General features: G+C 38.1%; 1 protein-coding gene and 1 pseudogene across 1 annotated transcript; both read right to left on the reverse strand.

The window, feature by feature from the left end:
- Positions 1-1703: 1703 nt before the first annotated feature.
- LOC121238153 lies at positions 1704-2272 on the reverse strand. The gene is made up of 2 exons (XM_041134993.1): positions 2150-2272; positions 1704-2063 (listed from the first exon to the last, which is right to left on the reverse strand). The coding sequence occupies exons 1-2, from the start codon at positions 2270-2272 to the stop codon at positions 1704-1706; spliced, it is 483 nt and encodes a 160-aa protein (XP_040990927.1).
- A 15321-nt stretch (positions 2273-17593) lies between these two features.
- On the reverse strand, positions 17594-19025 carry LOC121238282 (annotated as a pseudogene).
- Positions 19026-19660: the final 635 nt, after the last annotated feature.

The raw sequence follows: 19660 nt of genomic DNA on the forward strand, positions 1-19660 counted from the left end.
GGGCCTCAAAATAAACATAAATGGAAATAAAGCAAATGGGCTTACTAACACAAACCTAGCCCATATAGAGAAATGCAACAAAATTAAGTAAAGAAAACATTAACCATCCTAGTCCGACCCATAAAAGCGCCCAAACCTCTAAATCTTTATTGAGAATAACTTCATACAGGTCAATCCGTTTTTTCCAATATAATAGAATCCAATAAAAAGGTGCCACGTACGCCATATACGGATTGGCCTGTGGTATGCATTTCAGAAGATTTTTTTTCTCCTCAATCTACGCCCCTTCTCTCTCTTTGTCTCATTCCCCCCCCCCCCCTCCCTCTGAATGCCTCCTCCTCCTGCATCCCCCCTCGACCTTCATATCCATGGCATTTGCAATAAACTAACCGATCAAAGGCCCCAAACTCGGCATTTGCAATAAATTCCACAACTGGATGCCGAACAGCCTCAACCATGAAGAGGGAGAGCAATTGGAAGTATCATTTAGTTAAGGAGATTAATAAGAACAAATTCCTAAGTAGAATTTGAAGCCCATTAAGAACACATCAAGAGCATCCCAAATCCAAATAAGCCCAGAAAAATAAAATCATTAAAGACAACAAATTTAGGAAGTTGAGAAAAAGAGTTTGAAATTTGGGGCAGAAAGTGTACAAGGGTGATGTCCAAAAAGATTACTTAGGGGCGATGTCAATGGATTATTCTGAAATATCCATCGAGGAGGTGAAAATTGCAAAGGATGGGTCAATTGGTCCCATTCTAGGATGAAGGTTTTTGGGAAGATGGAAAGAAGGAAATGAGAGAGAGAGAGAGAGAAGAGGGGATGGAGACCAGAAGCGTTTTTGTGTTTTTGAAATGGGTGCGAAGCATTGAAGGGAGAGGGAGGGTTGGGTGCAAGCAGGTGTAGAATTCATTTTTCTGAAATGCTGAAGTGACAATTTCTTTGTGTCCATTAAACTCCATCTATAGGATGGACCTGCCCAAAGAGGAACTAATCTTTATTACCCCAAATCAAAGCCCACAATAGCCTAGGCCCATTCTGGTAGATGCGCTAAAGTGTGACAAACCTCCCCCCTTCAAAGCACCTTGCCCACAAGGTGCGGGCTTCTAGATCCTGGAAGAACACATTGCCTCCTACTAGTATGCTATCTCACTTTTAACATCACTGCCACTCATCACATCAACAATGCTCAAATGATAAACTTGAACTCATAAGGTGCTTATGAACAAGGATCCACTTATGCTTTTCCACAACTGCCATTGAAAAGAACGTTGAGAGAACCAAAACCCCGGCCAAACCCAGGCCTTGCCCTTTCAAAACCTAAGGAACCTGTAAATTTGTTGGCCACACGTTCCTCAACAACAAAATATTTTGCCCAATTATCCCATAACCAATATTCTCATTGCCTTCCATCTTAGAGACTCATTTAGACCCAAACATCAAAACCACACAACTCTTAATTGATATTTCCACGAACAATTGAGGCACAATTTTCGCTACCTTCTGATTGGTAGGTAGGTAAAGTGTGGGTGAAGTGTTGGTGAACCCAGGTTGTTGAGAGGCCCAGTTGATGAGCAAGTGAGTGGGAGGTAAGAAGGAGAAATGGACCGGGTGGGTCACTTTGGATTCTCATGGCAACAACATACTCATAAGTTGCACTACCCTTTTGAATCATAAATATGTGGAAAAAGAATAGTTCTCCCTAAGGCATAGTGGCCAAAAGAGCAATAACCGTGTAAGTTGCCAAAGATCCAATAGCTCCAAGTCCCCACAGTGCTTGAAGTGTGCGCTTAATCTCATTAATATAAATGTGAATGAAAAATAAAAACAAACCCAACCCACCAGCATCAACTGTGTAAAAGAGATCAAGATTTTGCTTGATAATATCACTTGACATAAAGTTTTCAAGTAAAAGGGAAGCTAATGCAGCAAAAACAAATGACAAGGCAGCAATCTCTAACCCCATGCTATATAAAACAACCTCTCGAGCATCAAAGGGATCAATGGTCCAAGGGCTATAAATTTCATGATAGACCGTTTGACCTCTATTGAACCCACTTCTCTTAAAAGCAACAAGAGAAATGACCGTGCAAATAGATTAATCCTAGCAAAACACATCAGGAGATAGAATGTCCAATAACAACCCACACTCTTATTCGACATTTCATCAAACACCTTGCAAGTTGCACTCAAGTCTTTAATTCCATTTGCATGAACTATCCCGGTTCTCTCATCAAACCCACTCTCCAAAAGTCCAAACTCCACAGGCATAGTCCTTTCAAGATTGTCATTGTCAAGACACAGTAACATAAAATTCTCAAATGCACACCCATTTTTTGATTTTTCTCCTTAAGAAAATCAATGAGTTGAAATATTGTTTAGCTAGGGTTTCATGGTGAGTAGGGGTGTAACCGGTCCGGTCTAATCTAGTTTTGGATAAAGTTTAGGACTGAACCGGTATGCACTTGTTTTGCATTTTTCAAAATCGATTATGCATTGGTTATCCTCATAAACCGATACCTCCGGTTTTACTAGTTTCAAGTTCGATTCGGTCCAGTTTTCTGGTTTTAATAAAATGTAAATTTGTCATAAAAAATCTATTTATAAAAAAAAAATGTTTTATTAAAAATCTGTTACTATTTACAAAAATCTGCTTTATAAAAAACAATCTGCTATATAAAAAAATTCTGCTATAAAAAAATTGTTTTATAGAAAAAATCTGCTATGTAAAGAAAATTCTGCTATAAACTGTAAGTATCTTCATGCAACTTTAATAAGAATAATTCTTTTATTTTAAAAAAAGAAAAACTCTAAGTAGCAGCCATTGTTTGCTGCATCCAAATTGCACACATGAAGTGTCTTTCATTCCTCTCCCCCCAAACAGGAGAAGCCACTTTCATTTTGTCTATTTCGTGCGTTTCGTTCCTCTCCCCCAACCCCCCGGGTTTTTTTCTTCCTCTCTCCCTGTTTCTTTCTCTGCCCCCCCCCCCCCCCCCCCCCGAGCTCCCGAACTCCTCTGCAACGTGATTTCTCGAGAAGCCCTGCACTGCGATTTCAAGTTCCTCTGCACTGAGATTTCGAGTTCCTCCCCCAAAGCCCCGAGCTCCTCTGTAGTGCGATTTCGAGTTCGCAGGTGATTTCTTCTTCTTCTTCTTCTTCTTCTCTAAGATTTTTTCTTCTTCTCTAAGGTTTCTTCTTCTTCTCTGCGAGTTCGACACACTCAAATTGAAGCCCTCAATCCACCGACGCAAAGCCCTCAGATCTGCGGGAGGGGTAATGTATTGTTTCTTATAAATAATCTTCTTCAAGTTTTTCTATATATTACTCATTTTTTTCTCTGTGATTCTAGGGTTTAGTCATACATTTTTTTCTCTGTGTTTACAGCATCTCTTTTTTCCGCTAGGGTTTAGTTATATGAGCTGTAAGTTAATGGTATTTTGCTAGAAATTAATGAGGTTGTTTCTGGATGATGCATATCTAGTATTAGCTAGAGATTGGAGGTTGCATTCTATCCTGGCTAGTTTTAGTTTATTATTGAAGGTGGAAATAGCTAAAGCTAAAACGAATCAGATTTTAGTGGAAGGGTGGTGTAATGTAACCTCTTGGGTATGTTGTATATCTTGATTTTGGTCATGTATATATAGATATATATGTGCTATACTGGACATATATTGCTTTGAATCATGAACGTAGGTGATGGATGGTGCATCACCATGGGACTCTAGTCGGGTTTGTTCAAAACTGTGTGGCATTACTTTGGTTCTCCCTTGTCATGGCAGAAATGATGGATCCCCCCATACTTGTTTTTATTTCTCACTTATGGCGGTGAGGAAGACAATAGTGCATACAAAAGTTGAAGTACCTTGAAACATTCAAGGTTCACCTAACCTAACCTAACATATACATCCTTCCTTTACACCTTATTCTTCTTCTTCTTCTTCCTCTTCTTCTATATATATATTTTTTTTCTTTCAAACTATGAGATCTTCATTCAAAAACTGTAAATTGAGTTCAGTTACAGAAAAATAATCTAGACTATTACAACCATTCAAAGCAAAACCAAAAAATTAAACCTAGGCTATTACAGAAGTTGATGGTGGTCTTTCCCATTGTGAAGCTGATTTTGTTTGAAATTAGCAACCAAAATTAGCTATTTCCACCTTCAATAATAAACTAAAACTAGCCAAGATAGAATGCACCCAATATTTTCAATGCTCATTAGAATAAAATGCATGTTCTCTTCACTTACCTTGGTTGGGTTTGATTACTTTGAAATAGACCATGCATGTGGTTGTACTTTATTCACACTAGTTGATAGCAAATTAGACTGTATGGCTTTCTATTATCAGTTAAATCCCCTGGTTTGACTAGCAATGCCAAATTTTCTGCTATTGTAGTGAAAGCAGCCTAGAAATGAGATATGAGTAAAAACTCTTCTTCTTAAATTTTGTCTCTTTAACCAAATTTATTAACTGACACATTTTAAATGCATGTCTATTTATGTGGTTGGCATATGAAACTATTTAAAAAGGTAGACAAATATCAGTTGGTGACAATGATTGGAGTATGATTGTGTTATATATATATTTTTTAATCTTGGTTTGTGTTAATCTTGGTTTGGGTACTTTAATTTATTTGCATTGGGTAAAGCATTTGTAACCTATGTTGTAAAGGCATAGGATAAGCTTGCACTAAAGTGGGTTGCGGATGAAAATCAAGTGCAGTTTGACTACTGTCGATCTGGTTTACTTTTATTATTCAAACAGGTAATTACTGGTAAGTTTTCAAGCATATATATATATATACATGAAATCTGGTCAAGTTTTGGTAAATTATTCATAAACATGGAGAGGACTATCGTCTTGGACACTGAACTTAGGGTCACCTGATGAGAACAAAACTCTTGCTATATATATGTGGTGGGAATCAAAAGAGAGAAAATGGATGTAGTTTGAAATGCAGTCTTCCACTAAATGAAAAGCTTTCTAATGCATACAGAGCCAAAACCCTATTGATGCAAATGCCCTCTCTCTCTCTCCTTCTCTCCCTGGTTTAGTCATGAGTGGACCAAATGATCAATATTATTTGAGGACAGATTTAGACTCACCTTTCTTTTCTTTTCTTGTGATTGTTCTTTTCCTGTAACTTTCTTTTTTCTCCATTACCCAAAATTTATTTTCGCTTGTGGTTGGAGGCTTACATCACTACTTGTTCTTGTCTACTTGTACTTGTATATAGAACCATACAAATAAATCATAATAAACGGCCAATCATATTGCACTTAACTGGACTTTCCATGCTGAAAACTGACCCCTGCCACTTAAATATCCAAATCTGTATTCTTTTGGGCATCTTTATCCATTTGGGAACATTAATTTATGTTTGTTTAGTCTGATTTGACATGCCATATCAGATAGTAAAAATGGAATCCGACCTCATCCTTCCTACCACTATTGTGTACTTAGATATACATTTACCATGACTAACTATATCATTAACTATTGTAACTTTATAAGTTTTGTATCATTTAATGGAAGCGTGTCGTTATTGTTATAAACATGATTGATGGAATGATACATTGTTAGGTTAACTTGTACATTTGAAGTCTGAATACACTAAATACCATCTACAAATTAATGGTTAGTAAAGATTGAGATGCTAAAGATTTTTTCAGTGAGCTTACAGAGGTGGCATGATAATGAGCTGCTACTGTTGGGTTTTGAAATCAAGTTATGTTTAAATTTGATGATGGTCTTAGTTAATCGGACATTCACTAGGCAATATTACTATGTATTCAATTCTGTAAATGAGACAGGCTCTTGTGTTTGAAGTTTTCTTTCCTTTGACAGAATCATGCATGGCATCTTCTCAATCATCATCTTTAGTTAATGATTTTGTGATGGAGTCACCAACTTGTTGGTGTGGTTTGAAAAAGCCACTAAAGACGTCCTACACTAAGAAAAATCTGCAAGGAGATTTTTTGCCTGCCCCAAGTATAATACGGTAAAAGCAACTTTATATTTGTCATATTAAACTAATCGATTTGTTGTTGTGGGGAGTACTTTTTATCATATTAATTTGGGAGTTCGTACTGTGTGCAAGGAGAAGTGAGGTGTGAATTCTTCGTATGGGTGGATATATTTCAGTTGCTAGAGGAGAACATGCTATTAAAAGAGAATAAGGCCTGAAAGATGTGGGATGATGTATTACAATGCGGGTATGTCGTTCGAAAAAGGGAAGAAAAAGTGAGAGAGATAGCGAAGAATCTGAAAAAGGAAAAGCGAATGTTATTGTGTTTGTACTGGATTATCACCTTTGTGATATTGTTTGCTTGGTTCGGATAAATGTAATGTAAAAAGCACGTTGTATGGATTATGTAATTTTTTAGTAGAAATAGCTTGTGTAGGAATGGTTGAAAGTGGAAACCATGTTTGTAAATTGTATTTTGTTAAATCAACCTATGTAATGAAAAGGTCTTCTGCCTATTCTATTGTTGCTAATGGGGCCTATTCTCATGAATGATTTCAGTATTGATTCCATTGTTGTTGATGGTGCAAAGTGAACCTAACTTCACGTGCTTTCTCAAGTTGATGGCTACATCAAGATTGTACGTATCTGATCTTCGAGTTCATGCAAAGGGAATAATAATAAAACATAAATTGTAAATAAGTAAAATATAACGCTATGTTGCAATCCATTGTACTACTCATGCAAACGGAATAATAATGCAAACCCACTACATTGTACTATGCTTTAAAGGAACAAATTGTGAATCAATAAATTCACATACATTTTGTGAATTGCATACCCTTAGGTGATTTTTGCTAGGGTTTTTTACGTGTGAATTGCATGGCTGCCACGGGGAGCACTGGTGGCTCTATGTCGGTGGCCACCCCTCGATCATTCGCAGAGCTCCTCTCTGCAGGCCCTCAACCGATCCCGGATGTGCATCTGCCATCAAGGGCTCTAAAAACAATGGAGGGAGAAGTTTATTTCTTGTTTTCGAAGGAGGAAATCTTGAAGTTGGCTGAACCTTTTAGGTTTTCATTGGTCCTGAAGTTTCTTAGACAGTGACCACCCTTGGATGCGATCAGATTAGTTATCAAAAATAGATGGGGTCTGTCTGGAGTTGCCGTTGTTTCATCTATGAGAAAGCTGCATAACGTGTTCGTCCGATTGATGTCGGAGGAGGATTTCAATAAGGCTTTTTCGAGGGAAGTTTGCAACATCAACGGAGTGGCGTATCGTCCCTTTCACTGGTCTCCTGAGTTTTCTAAAGAGGAAGAGCCATCGGTTGTTCCAGTCTAGATTTTCCTTCCAGGTTTGGCTCCAAATTTTTACCATCCATCAATCTTGAAATGTCTAACGGCACCAATTGGGAAGTATATACGGTGTGATAATTCTATGCAGTGTGCAACTAGAACTGATGGGGCGAGGGTGTGTTTAGAGCTAGATGCTGCAAAGTCTCCGCTCTCATCATTCTGGATTGGGGCTCCATCTTGTCTTGCGAGTCATAGGCAAGAGGTGGTGTACGAAACTTTACCTGCATTCTGCACCAATTGTAAATTACAGGGGCATAACTTGAAGACATGCAAAAAAGGGAAGGTAGGGAAGGAGAAAGAGAAGAAACTTGTTTGTCTGGAATATAGAGAAGTGTCGAAACAGCTGAACTCTTCGGATCCATCGGGTTCAAACCCAGAGTCACAAGAAGCAGCGGATTTAGGCATGGAAAGTAAGGTTTCAGATGCTTTGGTACTAGTTAGTGAAGTTCAGCCTATTGATAGGGAAGAGGAGGAAGTGGCTATTTTTCAGTTCGTGTAATTGCATGGAATGGTTTCTGGGAGGAGGCAAAGGAGGTAGAGCTACGAGGCTCTACGGAAGGGGTGTCCGCTGTTCTGGAGGAGATGGCTCCAGTGGTTTCTGAGGTGGCGGTTGTGCAGAGCTCTGGCGAGGTGATAATAGCTCAAAATGAAGTGGAAGTTAATGTCTAAATAATTCAAAGACGGTTCCAATTGTCCTTACGGAGGTGGTGTCGCCTGTTAATGAAGTGGTTTACTCTGTTCCTGAGGAGTTGAATATGCAGGTCTTGGATAGTAATATGCGCTTGAGTCTTGAGGAAGTGGCACAGTATAATTTATTATCTATAGTGGTGAATCATTCGGAAATATTACAAGGTGGAACGTTAGTTGGGCAGGGCACAGAGAGTGGGTTGATTGAGGATGGCAATGTTATGGCTAATCCGTTGGCTAGTTTCTCTGATACAGAAATAATGGTCGATAAAGGTTTGCCTTGTAAAGATGTTTGTTCTGATTCTGATACGCAGGATCATGGGAAGAAAAAGGGTGAGGATATTGGCATGAAAGTTCGTAGCAGCAAACGGGTGATTAGCCATTCCTCTAAATTGAATTTATGATAAGTCCAATATCGTATTGGAATATTAGAGGGGTAAGATCTTCTAAGAGCGGGTTGAACAAGATTTTGAGTATGTATAAACCGAAAGTTGTTGCGATAGCGGAGCCCTTTCTACTGGATGAATTATTGGATGATGTTAAAAAGGTGTTGGGTTTTGATTATGAGTTACCGAATGGTGCTTGGGACAGTAAATTGTGGATTTTTTGGATGAGTTATGTCAATCTTAGTATGGTTAGCTGCGGAACTCAACAGATTACTGTTCTCGTGTCTGATGGTTTGATGAAATGTAAAGCTTCATTTGTTTATGCTAAATGTACGTATGTTTGACGGCAGGAGTTGTGGGCAGATCTCGCAAAGGAGAGCAATGAAACTAAGCCATGGTTAATAACAAGGGATTTTAACATTGTTGTCTTTGATGAGGAACGACGAGGTGGTCGTCCACGTCCTTTGGTGGCTATGGAGGAGTTCAATTCTTGGATTCACTCTTGCGGATTACTGGAGTTAAAATACTTGGGTAAGAGTTTCTCTTGGTGTAATGGGCATGCCGGGTGTTCTCGTAGTTGGGCTCGTTTGGATCGTTCTTTGACTGCTCATAATTGTTTTCAAGCATTTCCGGATTCTTTCATGAGATATTTGCCTCGTACCTCGTCAGACCATGCGCCTATGGTCATTTCTCTGGTGAAAAATGTTGCAGAGTATGGGCTGTCTCCTTTCCATTTTTAACAGATGTGGGTGGATCATGTGGACTTTCCTAGATGCGTCCAAGAGGTTTGGGATCAACCTGAGGTCAGTAATGGTCTCTTGAAACTTGCGGTAAAACTAAAAAAATTGAAAGTAGCTCTAAAAGGATGGAACAAAACAGTTTTTGGATGGACGAGTGGGCATATTAAGGAGTTGGAGGATTGTATTGAGCGATTGGAGAGTTATTTGTAGTTGAGCTATGATGAAGAGGTGGAACTTGATCTGTTGGCTTCAAAAATGGAGTTGGATACTTGGAATAATCGTGAAGAAGTGCGATTAGCTCAGTGTGCTAAAGTCAGTTGGTGGCGACATGGAGATCAAAACTCGCGTTACTTTCATGCTATCCTTAATAAACAAAGGCAATTAAAGATCATGGAGATGCGGCTTCCCAATGGCTTAACGTTAAAGTCTCCTCAAGAAGTTCATGATGGGGCTGTGCACTATTTCAGGGAGTTCTTGGGGCAGTCTACTTGTGTAGTGCTTCTGGATCTAGGTGATTATGTGTCTAACGTGATCTCGGATGATGATAATTTGAGACTTTGTTCGGCACCCACAGAAGAGGAGGTGAAACAAGCAATTTTTAGTATACCCATAAAGAGTAGCCCGGGGCTTGATGGCTTTGGGTCGGGTTTTTACCGTGCGTGTTGGGATATTGTCCATTCGTAGGTGGTGGAGGCGGTAACATAATTTTTTTGGGGGGTTCCTCTTCCCAGATTCTATACTGCTTCTTTTGTAGTACTTATTCCTAAAATGGCTCAGCCGACGGGATTTGACAAGTTTTGGCCTATCAGCTTATGTTCCATTTTTTACAAAATTTGCACTAAGGTCTTGGTGGCGAGGTTTGCACCTTTATTGTCATCTTTGATCTCCTCTGAGCAATGTGCGTTTATTCCAGGTAGGAGTATTTTTGATAATATCAGCCTTACACAAGAGATGGTGCAATCACTCAATAAAAAGGTGATGGGTGGTAATGTTATTTTGAAATTGGATATGGCTAAGGCTTATGATAAGGTGGAGTGGGATTTTCTTTTGCATGTTTTGGCATCCTTTGGGTTCTCTGCTTCTATTAGTGAATTGATCAAGAATTGTATTGCTTTGCCTTGGTATTCAATTATGATGAATGGTACGACTCGGGGTTTTTTTCAAGGAAATCGAGGATTGCGACAGGGTGATTCGTTATCACCATACATTTTTATCATTATGGAAGAAGTGTTTTCTTGCTTACTAAAGAAAAATTTTTTGTGTGGAAATATTAAAAAATTTTCTCACCCAAGAGGTGCGCCTCTTGTTTCTCACCTTTTTTATGCTGATGATGTAGTGATTTTGCTAATGGAGGGAAGCAATCTTTGAAAGAATTGATGAAGGTTATTGAGACTTATGAGTCTTAGTCTGGGCAGCGGGTGAGTAAAAAGAAAACAACCATGTATTTTGTGAAGAATGCTCCTGTAGGGCGGAATAGGGTATTACTCAATATCAGTGGATTTAGTGAAGGTACTTTTCCATTCACTTATCTTGGTGCACCTATTGTCAATGGGCGGCTTATGAATTTACATTTAGAGCCTATCTTTAGTCGGGTGAGGAAGAAACTTGGGGGTGGAAATTAAAATGTCTTTCGGCTGGGGGCAAGTTGATTTTGTTGAAGCATGTGTTAGCTATTATGCCGATACATATTATGTCTATCCTTCAATTGCCAAAAGGGGATTTTGAATAATCTGAACAAGCTTCTTAGTTCATTTTTTTTGGGGGGAAAAAGATGGAAAGGAAAAAAAGAAATGGGTTGCTTGGAAGTCAATGTGCAAGCCAACTGATTAGGGGGGAGTTGGGCTTCGAGACTTTGATGAGGTACAAACTTCTCTTCATATGAAATTTGCATGGAAGGTTATGACTGGGGAGGATCTTTGGTCCCAATTTTTTCGGGCTATATATATTGGGGATAAACATGTTTCTTTATTAGATCCCAAAAAAGGCTGAAGGTTTTGGAATATGGTGGTGAAGTGCATCCCGGAGGTCTTGGAAAATTCGAAATAGAGGGTACAGGATGGTAATATTTCTTTTTGGTGGGATCATTGGTTGAATGAAGGTCCTCTTGCTAATTCTTATCCCGTGGTTGATGTGCCAAAGCTGATGTTGGCTGATTTAAAAATCCCTAATGGTTGGGACGTTGAAATTTTAGAGAGGCTAGTGGGAGTACAAAAAGCAGAGGAGATTTGTAGTTACTTGGGTGCGCATAAATCTGGTCAAGATTTACTTGTTTGGCTTCATAATAAAGATGGCTGCTTCTCCACCAAAAGTGCTTGGCAATGTATTCGGGTCACTGCACCAGATGCGCCTTGGGCTAAATGGGTGTGGCATGAAGCGATACCAAAAAAAATTTTCATACTAATGTGGAAGACTTTTCATAATGGTTTAAGTGTGGATGATAGATTGAGGAGAGTTGATATTCCTATTACTTCTAAGTGTAATTGTTGTGTGCTGGAAGATATGAGGATTTAAATCATGTTCTTGCTGTAGGTGACATTGCTGCTGGGATTTGGAAAAGGTTTTTGATTATTTTGGGTGTGCCTTATGACCCAAATAAACGTTGGTTTGAGTTGGTGTTACTTTGGTTTCGACGTGCATCTACCAAGTCCCAGGTGGGTTGTATTTTGGGCCTGCTTCTTTCTATTATTATTTGGAAGTTGTGGCAACGTAGGTGTAAGGCAAGGATGGAAGATAAATGCATCTCGGCGGAAGTGCTTTGAAGGTCTATTTGTGTGTGGATAAGGAAAATACAAAGTAGCCTGCCTAAATTTACAAAGCTTGCTTTTGCCGATGAGGAGAGGTTGAGAGAATTGAACATTCTAGTTAGTCTGATTAATTTGACGCCGGTTAAATTGGTTCATTGGGTGAAGCCTAGATATGATAGATTCAAATTAAATATTGATGGGTGCAGCCTTGGCAGCCCAGGGAGCTTAGGCGCAGGAGGGGTAATTCGGGATTTGAATGGTGATATGGTGCTTTCCTTTTCTTGTTATCTTGGGGTGAGTTCTAATAATCTTGCTGAGTTGAAGGCATTATTAATTAGGCTGAAATATTGCCATTCTTTGGGCTTGCTTCATGTGGACATTGAATCTGATTCTTTGGTTTGTGTATCTGGGTTTAGAAGAAGCGTTGTGGAGTGTGGTATTTAGAAGACTTTTGGGAGGAGGCTATGGGTTTGTTTGAAGGTGGAGATTTTGGTATAAATCATATTTATCGAGAAGGAAATGCGCCGGCTGATTATTTAGCTAAAATGGGAGCTCAAGATTCGACCTATGTTTGGCGCTCTTTATTGAGAGTTCCTAAACATCTGAAAGGATTGCTTCGCACGGATAAATTGTCATTGCCTTATCTGAGAGGTATTTGAGTTGTTGGTCTTATTGTTTTATTCTAGTTTTTAGTCTTTTCTTGGGGAGGTTTGGCTTTTTTGTGGCATATTGCTTGTTATGTATTTTTTATAACCAAGGTATTCCTCCGCGATAAGTAAGGGTTTGTTCTTAATAAATTTGGGAAGGGGTCACTCTTGGACATGTGGCCCTAACTTTTTTTTTCTTTTTTTTTTTTTTTAAAAAAAGAGTAAAATATGACACTGTCTTAACATTGTAATAACACTGTCATAACTCTTTTACACGTCCCCCTTAAAATACATCAACAGATGTTCCATCTTCTGGATGAGTAGCACGGTGAAACCCATCAACATGGCTCCCACATTTCGCAACAGTCTTTATATACGGCAGATGATAACCCATGCACACATACACAAGTCATTCAACCTTGGAAAAAAAAGCATCCTACACAAAATAATACCTTCTTATACCTAGGTAGGAAAAAATCAACCTCAATTACAAAAATTATTCGGGCAAATACAAACCTTGCAATATGTGAGTGTGTGATTTATGTGAAAAGTTATTGGAGTGTCGAGTGAGAGGTCCAGCTTTAAAGCAGGAGATCCATCCATCTCATATTTCTGAATCAACCACTCAAAGTCTCCAACTCTATCCACAACTTTGATTGCTTCTTAAGCATGTGGGGTAGCAAAAGAGTTCCCATACATTCATTCTTTATTTTCACTCCCAACACAAAAGTAGATTTTTTCTCCATACATCGATTCCTTATTTTCAAATGTTTTATTATTTTACACAAGCATGCATGCATTTATTTTTTCTGGAGAAGCATACATCCTTTGAATGTCACTGGAGACATTCAATACCTTTAATTGAATGTAATGATACTATAAAACTTCCTGTGTACTTTCTAGTTCCTTTGTTACAATTAAGTATGTTCTTGTGTAACGTCCCGATCCCGAAGGTCCGGAGAGTTGCTCTTAATACCTAAAATCAACTTAAATAACACAACTATAAAATCCAGAAAATCTCATAAAAATATTAATCCATTTAATCAATCCAAATATCTAAGTTTCTCCACGGAGAAAATAGAGAAATTCTCAATAACATAAATTAGAAATCCTCCAAAAACTCAAAATTATCCTTAACTCGTCAAATCAAAATACCCGAAAAATAAAATTAGTTTACTGACTACAACTCTCAAATAAGCACTTGTACCCTCAAGCACTTATTCCACTTTGATCATCACACCTTGCTAAAACTTCCTGCTCTTGTTCTCCAGCTGAACCATCAAAATTATCTGAAAAATATATAGAGATAAGGGGTGAGTTATCAACAATTCAGTAAGCAGAGGACATATACTACTGTGTAAACATGAGTATTTGCAGAGTTCAGAATGCAGAACAATATATTTTCTTTCAGAATGCAGAATCAGAATAATATTTTCAAAATGCAGCGTCAGAACATGTTATCAAAAATATCAGAACGAAGGTTCAAAAATATTCATAATCAAAATCCCTCTAGCATAGCATAAACTGAAACATCACATCTTTTCTTATCATATCAGAATAAATACCATGTTTAACCCCTGTGGTAGGGTTGTGCAAACCCCGGTAGCTAACCGTGCAGAAAAAAAATGTGAATCTTCCCCTTATTCATTCTCGGAGTCCCGAGTGTGTGCACATAGGAAAGACCACGCAGAAAATCACTTTGTTTCCAAAGTGGGTGCACCAGAAACAGAAAAGTTGGTACCAACCCGAACAGAGGCCATAGTTTTACACCCGTGGTGAGGTCAGAACGGAATAGAAACAGAAACAGAATGTTATGCCAGAGGTTTTCAGAAATCACATCAGATCATATCAGAGTATAGAAAATCTTCAGAACAGAACAAAATCATATTACAACATAATTTATGCACAAATTTCATATTCGCTCTCTTTTTCAAAGTTTAGAAACATAATGTCAAAAATAAGCTCATATCTATACTAGTCATGACAAAAAATACTTTCTTCTTAAACAGAATCTTATGAGTAATGCAGAACAAATAACTGAGGTAGTTAAATTTTATTTTCATAACCAAATATGCATATTTTCCAAAAAATCAACCTCACCTCATTTTATTTTAATGCAAAGTCTAGTATAGGAACCCCGTTTACTGGATTTATTAGATTTTCAGGAATTTCCTCAAAATGTCGAATAATTATTAATTGTCACCTATAAAAGTCACGTAATTCCTATAGATTTTCAATCGACCACGTATTTCGATATTTAAACTTAAAATGCTAAAAGAACCTATTTTTAAAACCTCAAAACCTAAAATTCTCATAATACCTAAAATACCATCATTTTCTAAGACCATCAATATCCACTTAATCGAATTTGTACTGAAGAAGAAAATTTATCGAATAAGTATTATGATAATTATATAGAACTCAATAAAAATTAATATTCAAAATATCTAAAATACCAACAATATTTTATAAATAAATAGAATACATTAGTTACTAAAATTTCCATAAAATAAGTCATGAAAAACTCCTCTCTTAAAAAAAAATAGGTTTAGTTCCTTTAATTAACAATATTATTAAAATACAAATATAATATTTAAGGAGACTTAAAGCAAAACCCATTTAAACATAAACCCCAAAAAAAACCCCTCACCCGAAAACATAAATCTGAGAACTACACTAAGGGTAAACTGGTAAGTACTTGACCATTAGGTTAAAACTTTCCATATATATAATATATATTATGTACGTATATATAACTTATAAGCATAAACCAGACAAACAAACACACGGGATTAACACGTATGTGTCGGCAGGAGCTTACCCAAGGGAAACGGAGGCACGCGTCGAGGGGTGAGGCGCGACGGGGCTGGCTGGAGGGACTGTGGTGGCGCGGCTGAGGAGCAGGAGTGCGGCGGATATGCTGTCGAGTTGGGCTGAGCACGAGAGAAAGAAAGGGAGAGAGCAACCGAGAAGGAGTGAGAGGGTGATAAGCAAAAGAAAAAGTGATGGGAGAACGGAGAGAGAGTGATCACGACATGAGGAAGAAGGTAATACCGAGAAGAAGAGAGGGCTGTACAGTGGCGATGGACGAGAAGAACACTGAGCTGTTGATGCTCTGTTTTCGAGAGCTAAAACAGAGTATGCCGTGTCTGTTCCTCCTTCAACGGCTAGGCGACGGTAGTTGGCTTTCTGTGGTGGTGAGGACGGCTGGAGACTGGTGCATTGTTTGCACAGAGGAGTTGTTGTCCACGACTTCATGTGGCAGGGCAGCGGCGTCATGGAAAGAAAAAAAAATAGTGTTGCGTTACGGGCTTGGCCAGTGATTGGGGTGTTGCACGGCTGCACTGAGGGGAAGGTCTCACAGTGAGGAAAAGAAGTGGCTTTGGTGAGGCTTTGGGCCCTGGGTGATGGTCGTTTACAGTGGAGGTTTAAGCTAGCAAAGTTGATGAGCAAAAGTCGAGAATGCGGAGAGGCAGTGAACGAGAGGGAGTTATGCGTGGGTTGCCTCGATTTCGTATGGGGGCAGTGAACCTTCTGGGCGGTGCATGGTGGAAAAGGGTTGTGCTGCGGAGGAACCGTGGTTGCTGTTTGTGTGGAGAGGAGGGGCTAGTGGCGGCAGCGAACGTAACAAAGGTGTTCTCTATGCATGGCTAAAGTGTGCGTATATATAAGATACGAAAACCCTAGAGATACAAGGGAGACGTGTGTGTGGACGGAAAAATTGAATCATGCGTGTGCATGGAGTGGATAAAAAAATGCACTAGAAACGTGCAAGACCATGCATGTCGTGGACGAGAGGAAGACTTAGGGGTGAAAAAGAAAATAGACGGAAAAAAATAAAAATAAAACATGCCGGGAAGTTAACGTGTGAAAAAAAACAAAAATAAAATAAACTAAAACAAAATAAATAAAAAATTGAGCTTGATTGGGTCCGGGTATTACATCTTGTATATACTTTTTGTGTACTTGGGCAACCTTTTCATTATGTTTCAATTAAAGGTAACCTTTTACCAATTAAAAAAGGATACCATAAAACTTTTACTGATGTTTCGAGACAAAGGTAGCAAGAGTATTCTTTAGAAAGAAAATTGAAATTCCAATGAGAATGAATCACTTCTTGAAAGAACAAAAGATAAAAGGCTGGATACCTTCATCGTCATATGGGGGTGGGAAAAATTGCCAATAGCATAATGCTGCCACAGCTAGCCCTGCAAACGATGAACCATGTAAAGATGCTAAAGTTATATACTGAAAATCTGATTCTGATTTCATTTACTAAGTGACGATACAAAAACATACGTAGAACACCTCCAAAAAATACGTCTTGCCAATGGTGCCATTAGTCATTAACCCGTGAGATGCCAATGAGGGATGCAACGAGCAGCGGAAAGAAAACAATGCATAGTTTTGCCACATGCCCTCTGCGATCAAATAGTTTGAGTTTTCCAGACAAGTATAATGACAGAAAATCTAAACCTGCAAAGGACCCTGCAGAGAAAAATCCTAAATCATATCCAACGAGCATTTCATACACTACTTTGATTTTGGTGAACTAAGAAGATAGAATATATTTGCATTCTTTAGTAATTCGACAATCTATTTAGAAAATTGTCTGCTTGGTTCAAAATATGAAAAGGAAGCATGGGACCACCATCAACCAACTTACATTTGGTATAAGTTTTCCCAGGTGTAATAGATTATGGATTCGCTAATGTGATTTGATGAGTAATTTTTTCTATTTCAATTCACCAAAATACATTAGAGCCAGTAGCAGGAAGTGTTGCTTACATGAAGTATGACCCCCACGCCCCCAAGAAAAGCAACGAGTTTGGGAGAAATTCAGACCTGTAAAGTTGAACTAACAGAAAAGAAAAAGAAGTTTAAATTTACATATCTATCCAAATGATTCTTGATTCCTGAACAGGATTTTCTGCCAAATTTGGAGAATTAACTGAGTGCCAAAATTTGGCAACCATTGGATATTTTTTTTTTCAGGGAAAGGGGGGAGGGGATGGAGGGTACATGTATATACCTACCATACCTCATAGATAGCTCTGAAAACCTAATTAGCAGGTCAGACCCATCCCCCCCACCCCCTCCAAAATAAAATAAAATAAACTCTTTATCATCTTTTTTGTCAAGGAAAATAGAGAACCCATCTAAGGTGTAATTAACTAAATAAAAAGTGGGTATATGTATGAAGAAGAGGAAAAAATTGGCATATGCCTCATTCAATTCGTTGAAAAAGTTACATTAAAGTGGTTGTTGAGGATGTGACATACAATGCTAACAATGTTATGAAACCATATGGAAATTTTAAGAGAAAAACAGTACTGGCACATATAACTAAAACAAAGAGGTAAAGAATTTGGAGGAAAGTGGGAGCCTACATCCTTTCCATCAGGGAAGCAGTGATAAAAGAAGTCTGGTCGAGGCCTACCAACTGCATTCTTTATTGAATCCGTAATAACCACAGTAATCAGTACAGCAAATAAGAGACCTGATCTTCAAAAGAGACGCAAGCACTTTCTTTTCTTTCTATGCAACTTCACTCTAAAAGAATAAATATGATTACTACTATTATTGTAGGGGCTTACATAAGGTATCATTGAATAAGATAGAGATAGGGTTTCAGCAAAGGAGATGTAAGCCATTTCCTTAGATAAATAAGAACATATATGCTGTTAAAAACTTAAAAAAAGGTTCTAGTTGAATAATGACTGCGAACTAAGATTACCAAGAATGCTGTGGTGCAGATCGTAGACATCTTTCCTATGAATATAGAAGAGAAGGAAAATAGGCAACAAAACTGCGTACATCTGACCACAAAAAGGAAAAAGAATCCTGTTGTCAATGTTTGCCTCCAGCAAATTAATACAGCTACGTTAAAATCATTTCAGTTTGTATAGTCATAGAACCTTAAGACCAAACAGAATCTAGTCATTTCCTTAGATAAATCATTCCAGTTTGTTGCTTTTAGTGACTAAACAAAATCTAGCGAGTTCAACTTAATGAAAATTAAGCTAAAAGTTTTTTATTAAAGAAATAAAAACCAGTGACAGAGAACTTACCGGAACAGACCATACAGGAAATGTTATTCGTTTCATGGGATACTAGAGGTCTGTCATCATATCCTTTCCCACAAAGCGGTGAAAGGGCCAATGATATATACAACTACTTCTATCACGACAAGAAGCAGCAATATAAGCCAATCATAACTGTGATTCCATGCAAGAGTGGCACCATGAGATTGAATAGTGTGCGTTCCAAGCTCTACCTCTCCTGTTCTTCGCTGCTGTAACATGCACATAACACCAAAGGTATGATGATTCCTTTTCATGATTCACTCATGCTGGACCATTCAATCATCTTCTGAAGCTTTTGTCATATCTGTACTGCTTCCTATATGATTCACAACGCTTAAATCCAAGCCAAAAACAATTAAGGCAACAAGAGTGGGTCTGTTGCAAAAGAATTCTAGTTTGGACATTCGAATACTCATCTGAAAATATTCAATTGAAAAGATTAGTGTTACAAACTAATGTTGTCAAGTCTAACTCAAAGTCCAAATGCTCAGCTCAGGTACTTGTGCTGAGCTGAACAAATTCTATATTCTGGCCATCTTCTGGCCTGGCCACAATCTATATTCTACACAATAGATGGCCTCCTCAACAAATTTACTTTACGCAAAAAAAAAAATTAATAATGAAAAGATCAAACACATTGTAGCAGACAAGAATATCAAAAAATGTACTAACAAAAAAATACCTTCTCAACAATGGATGTGAGCTTGAAAGTAAGATACAACCCTGTCATTAGTTATGAAAAGAGGCTTCCATATTCTTTGTCCAATGTTTGGTTGATATTTTTTAAAGAGCTCCAAACCTGCTGCATGTAGGTACCATTCCATACAAAAGTACTAACTCCAAAGTATCTACATCCATCTGGCTCCTTCGATCTAAGAGATACGTAAAAAATGCAGGATCTGAAAATTAGTATATACACTACAAAGAAGTTCAAATTTCAAAGGAAAATATGCACATTGAATAATAACCATCTTCAAATCTTTTGCCCTTAAAGAAACAAAAGCAATAAATTGTGATATTTCAGGAAAAGGACAGTGAAGCCTGCCT

Source organism: Juglans microcarpa x Juglans regia, chromosome 7D, assembly GCF_004785595.1.
Source record: "Juglans microcarpa x Juglans regia isolate MS1-56 chromosome 7D, Jm3101_v1.0, whole genome shotgun sequence".
NCBI classification, from domain to species: Eukaryota; Viridiplantae; Streptophyta; class Magnoliopsida; order Fagales; family Juglandaceae; genus Juglans; species Juglans microcarpa x Juglans regia.

Bases quoted from the DNA above. Each gene is read 5' to 3' on its own strand.
- LOC121238153 (XM_041134993.1), bottom strand. From the start codon at position 2,272: ATGCCTGTGGAGTTTGGACTTTTGGAGAGTGGGTTTGATGAGAGAACC. The intron at 2,064-2,149 runs GTGGGTTGTTAT...GTTGCTTTTAAG, and splicing joins ATGAAATGTCGAATAAGAGT to AGAAGTGGGTTCAATAGAGG.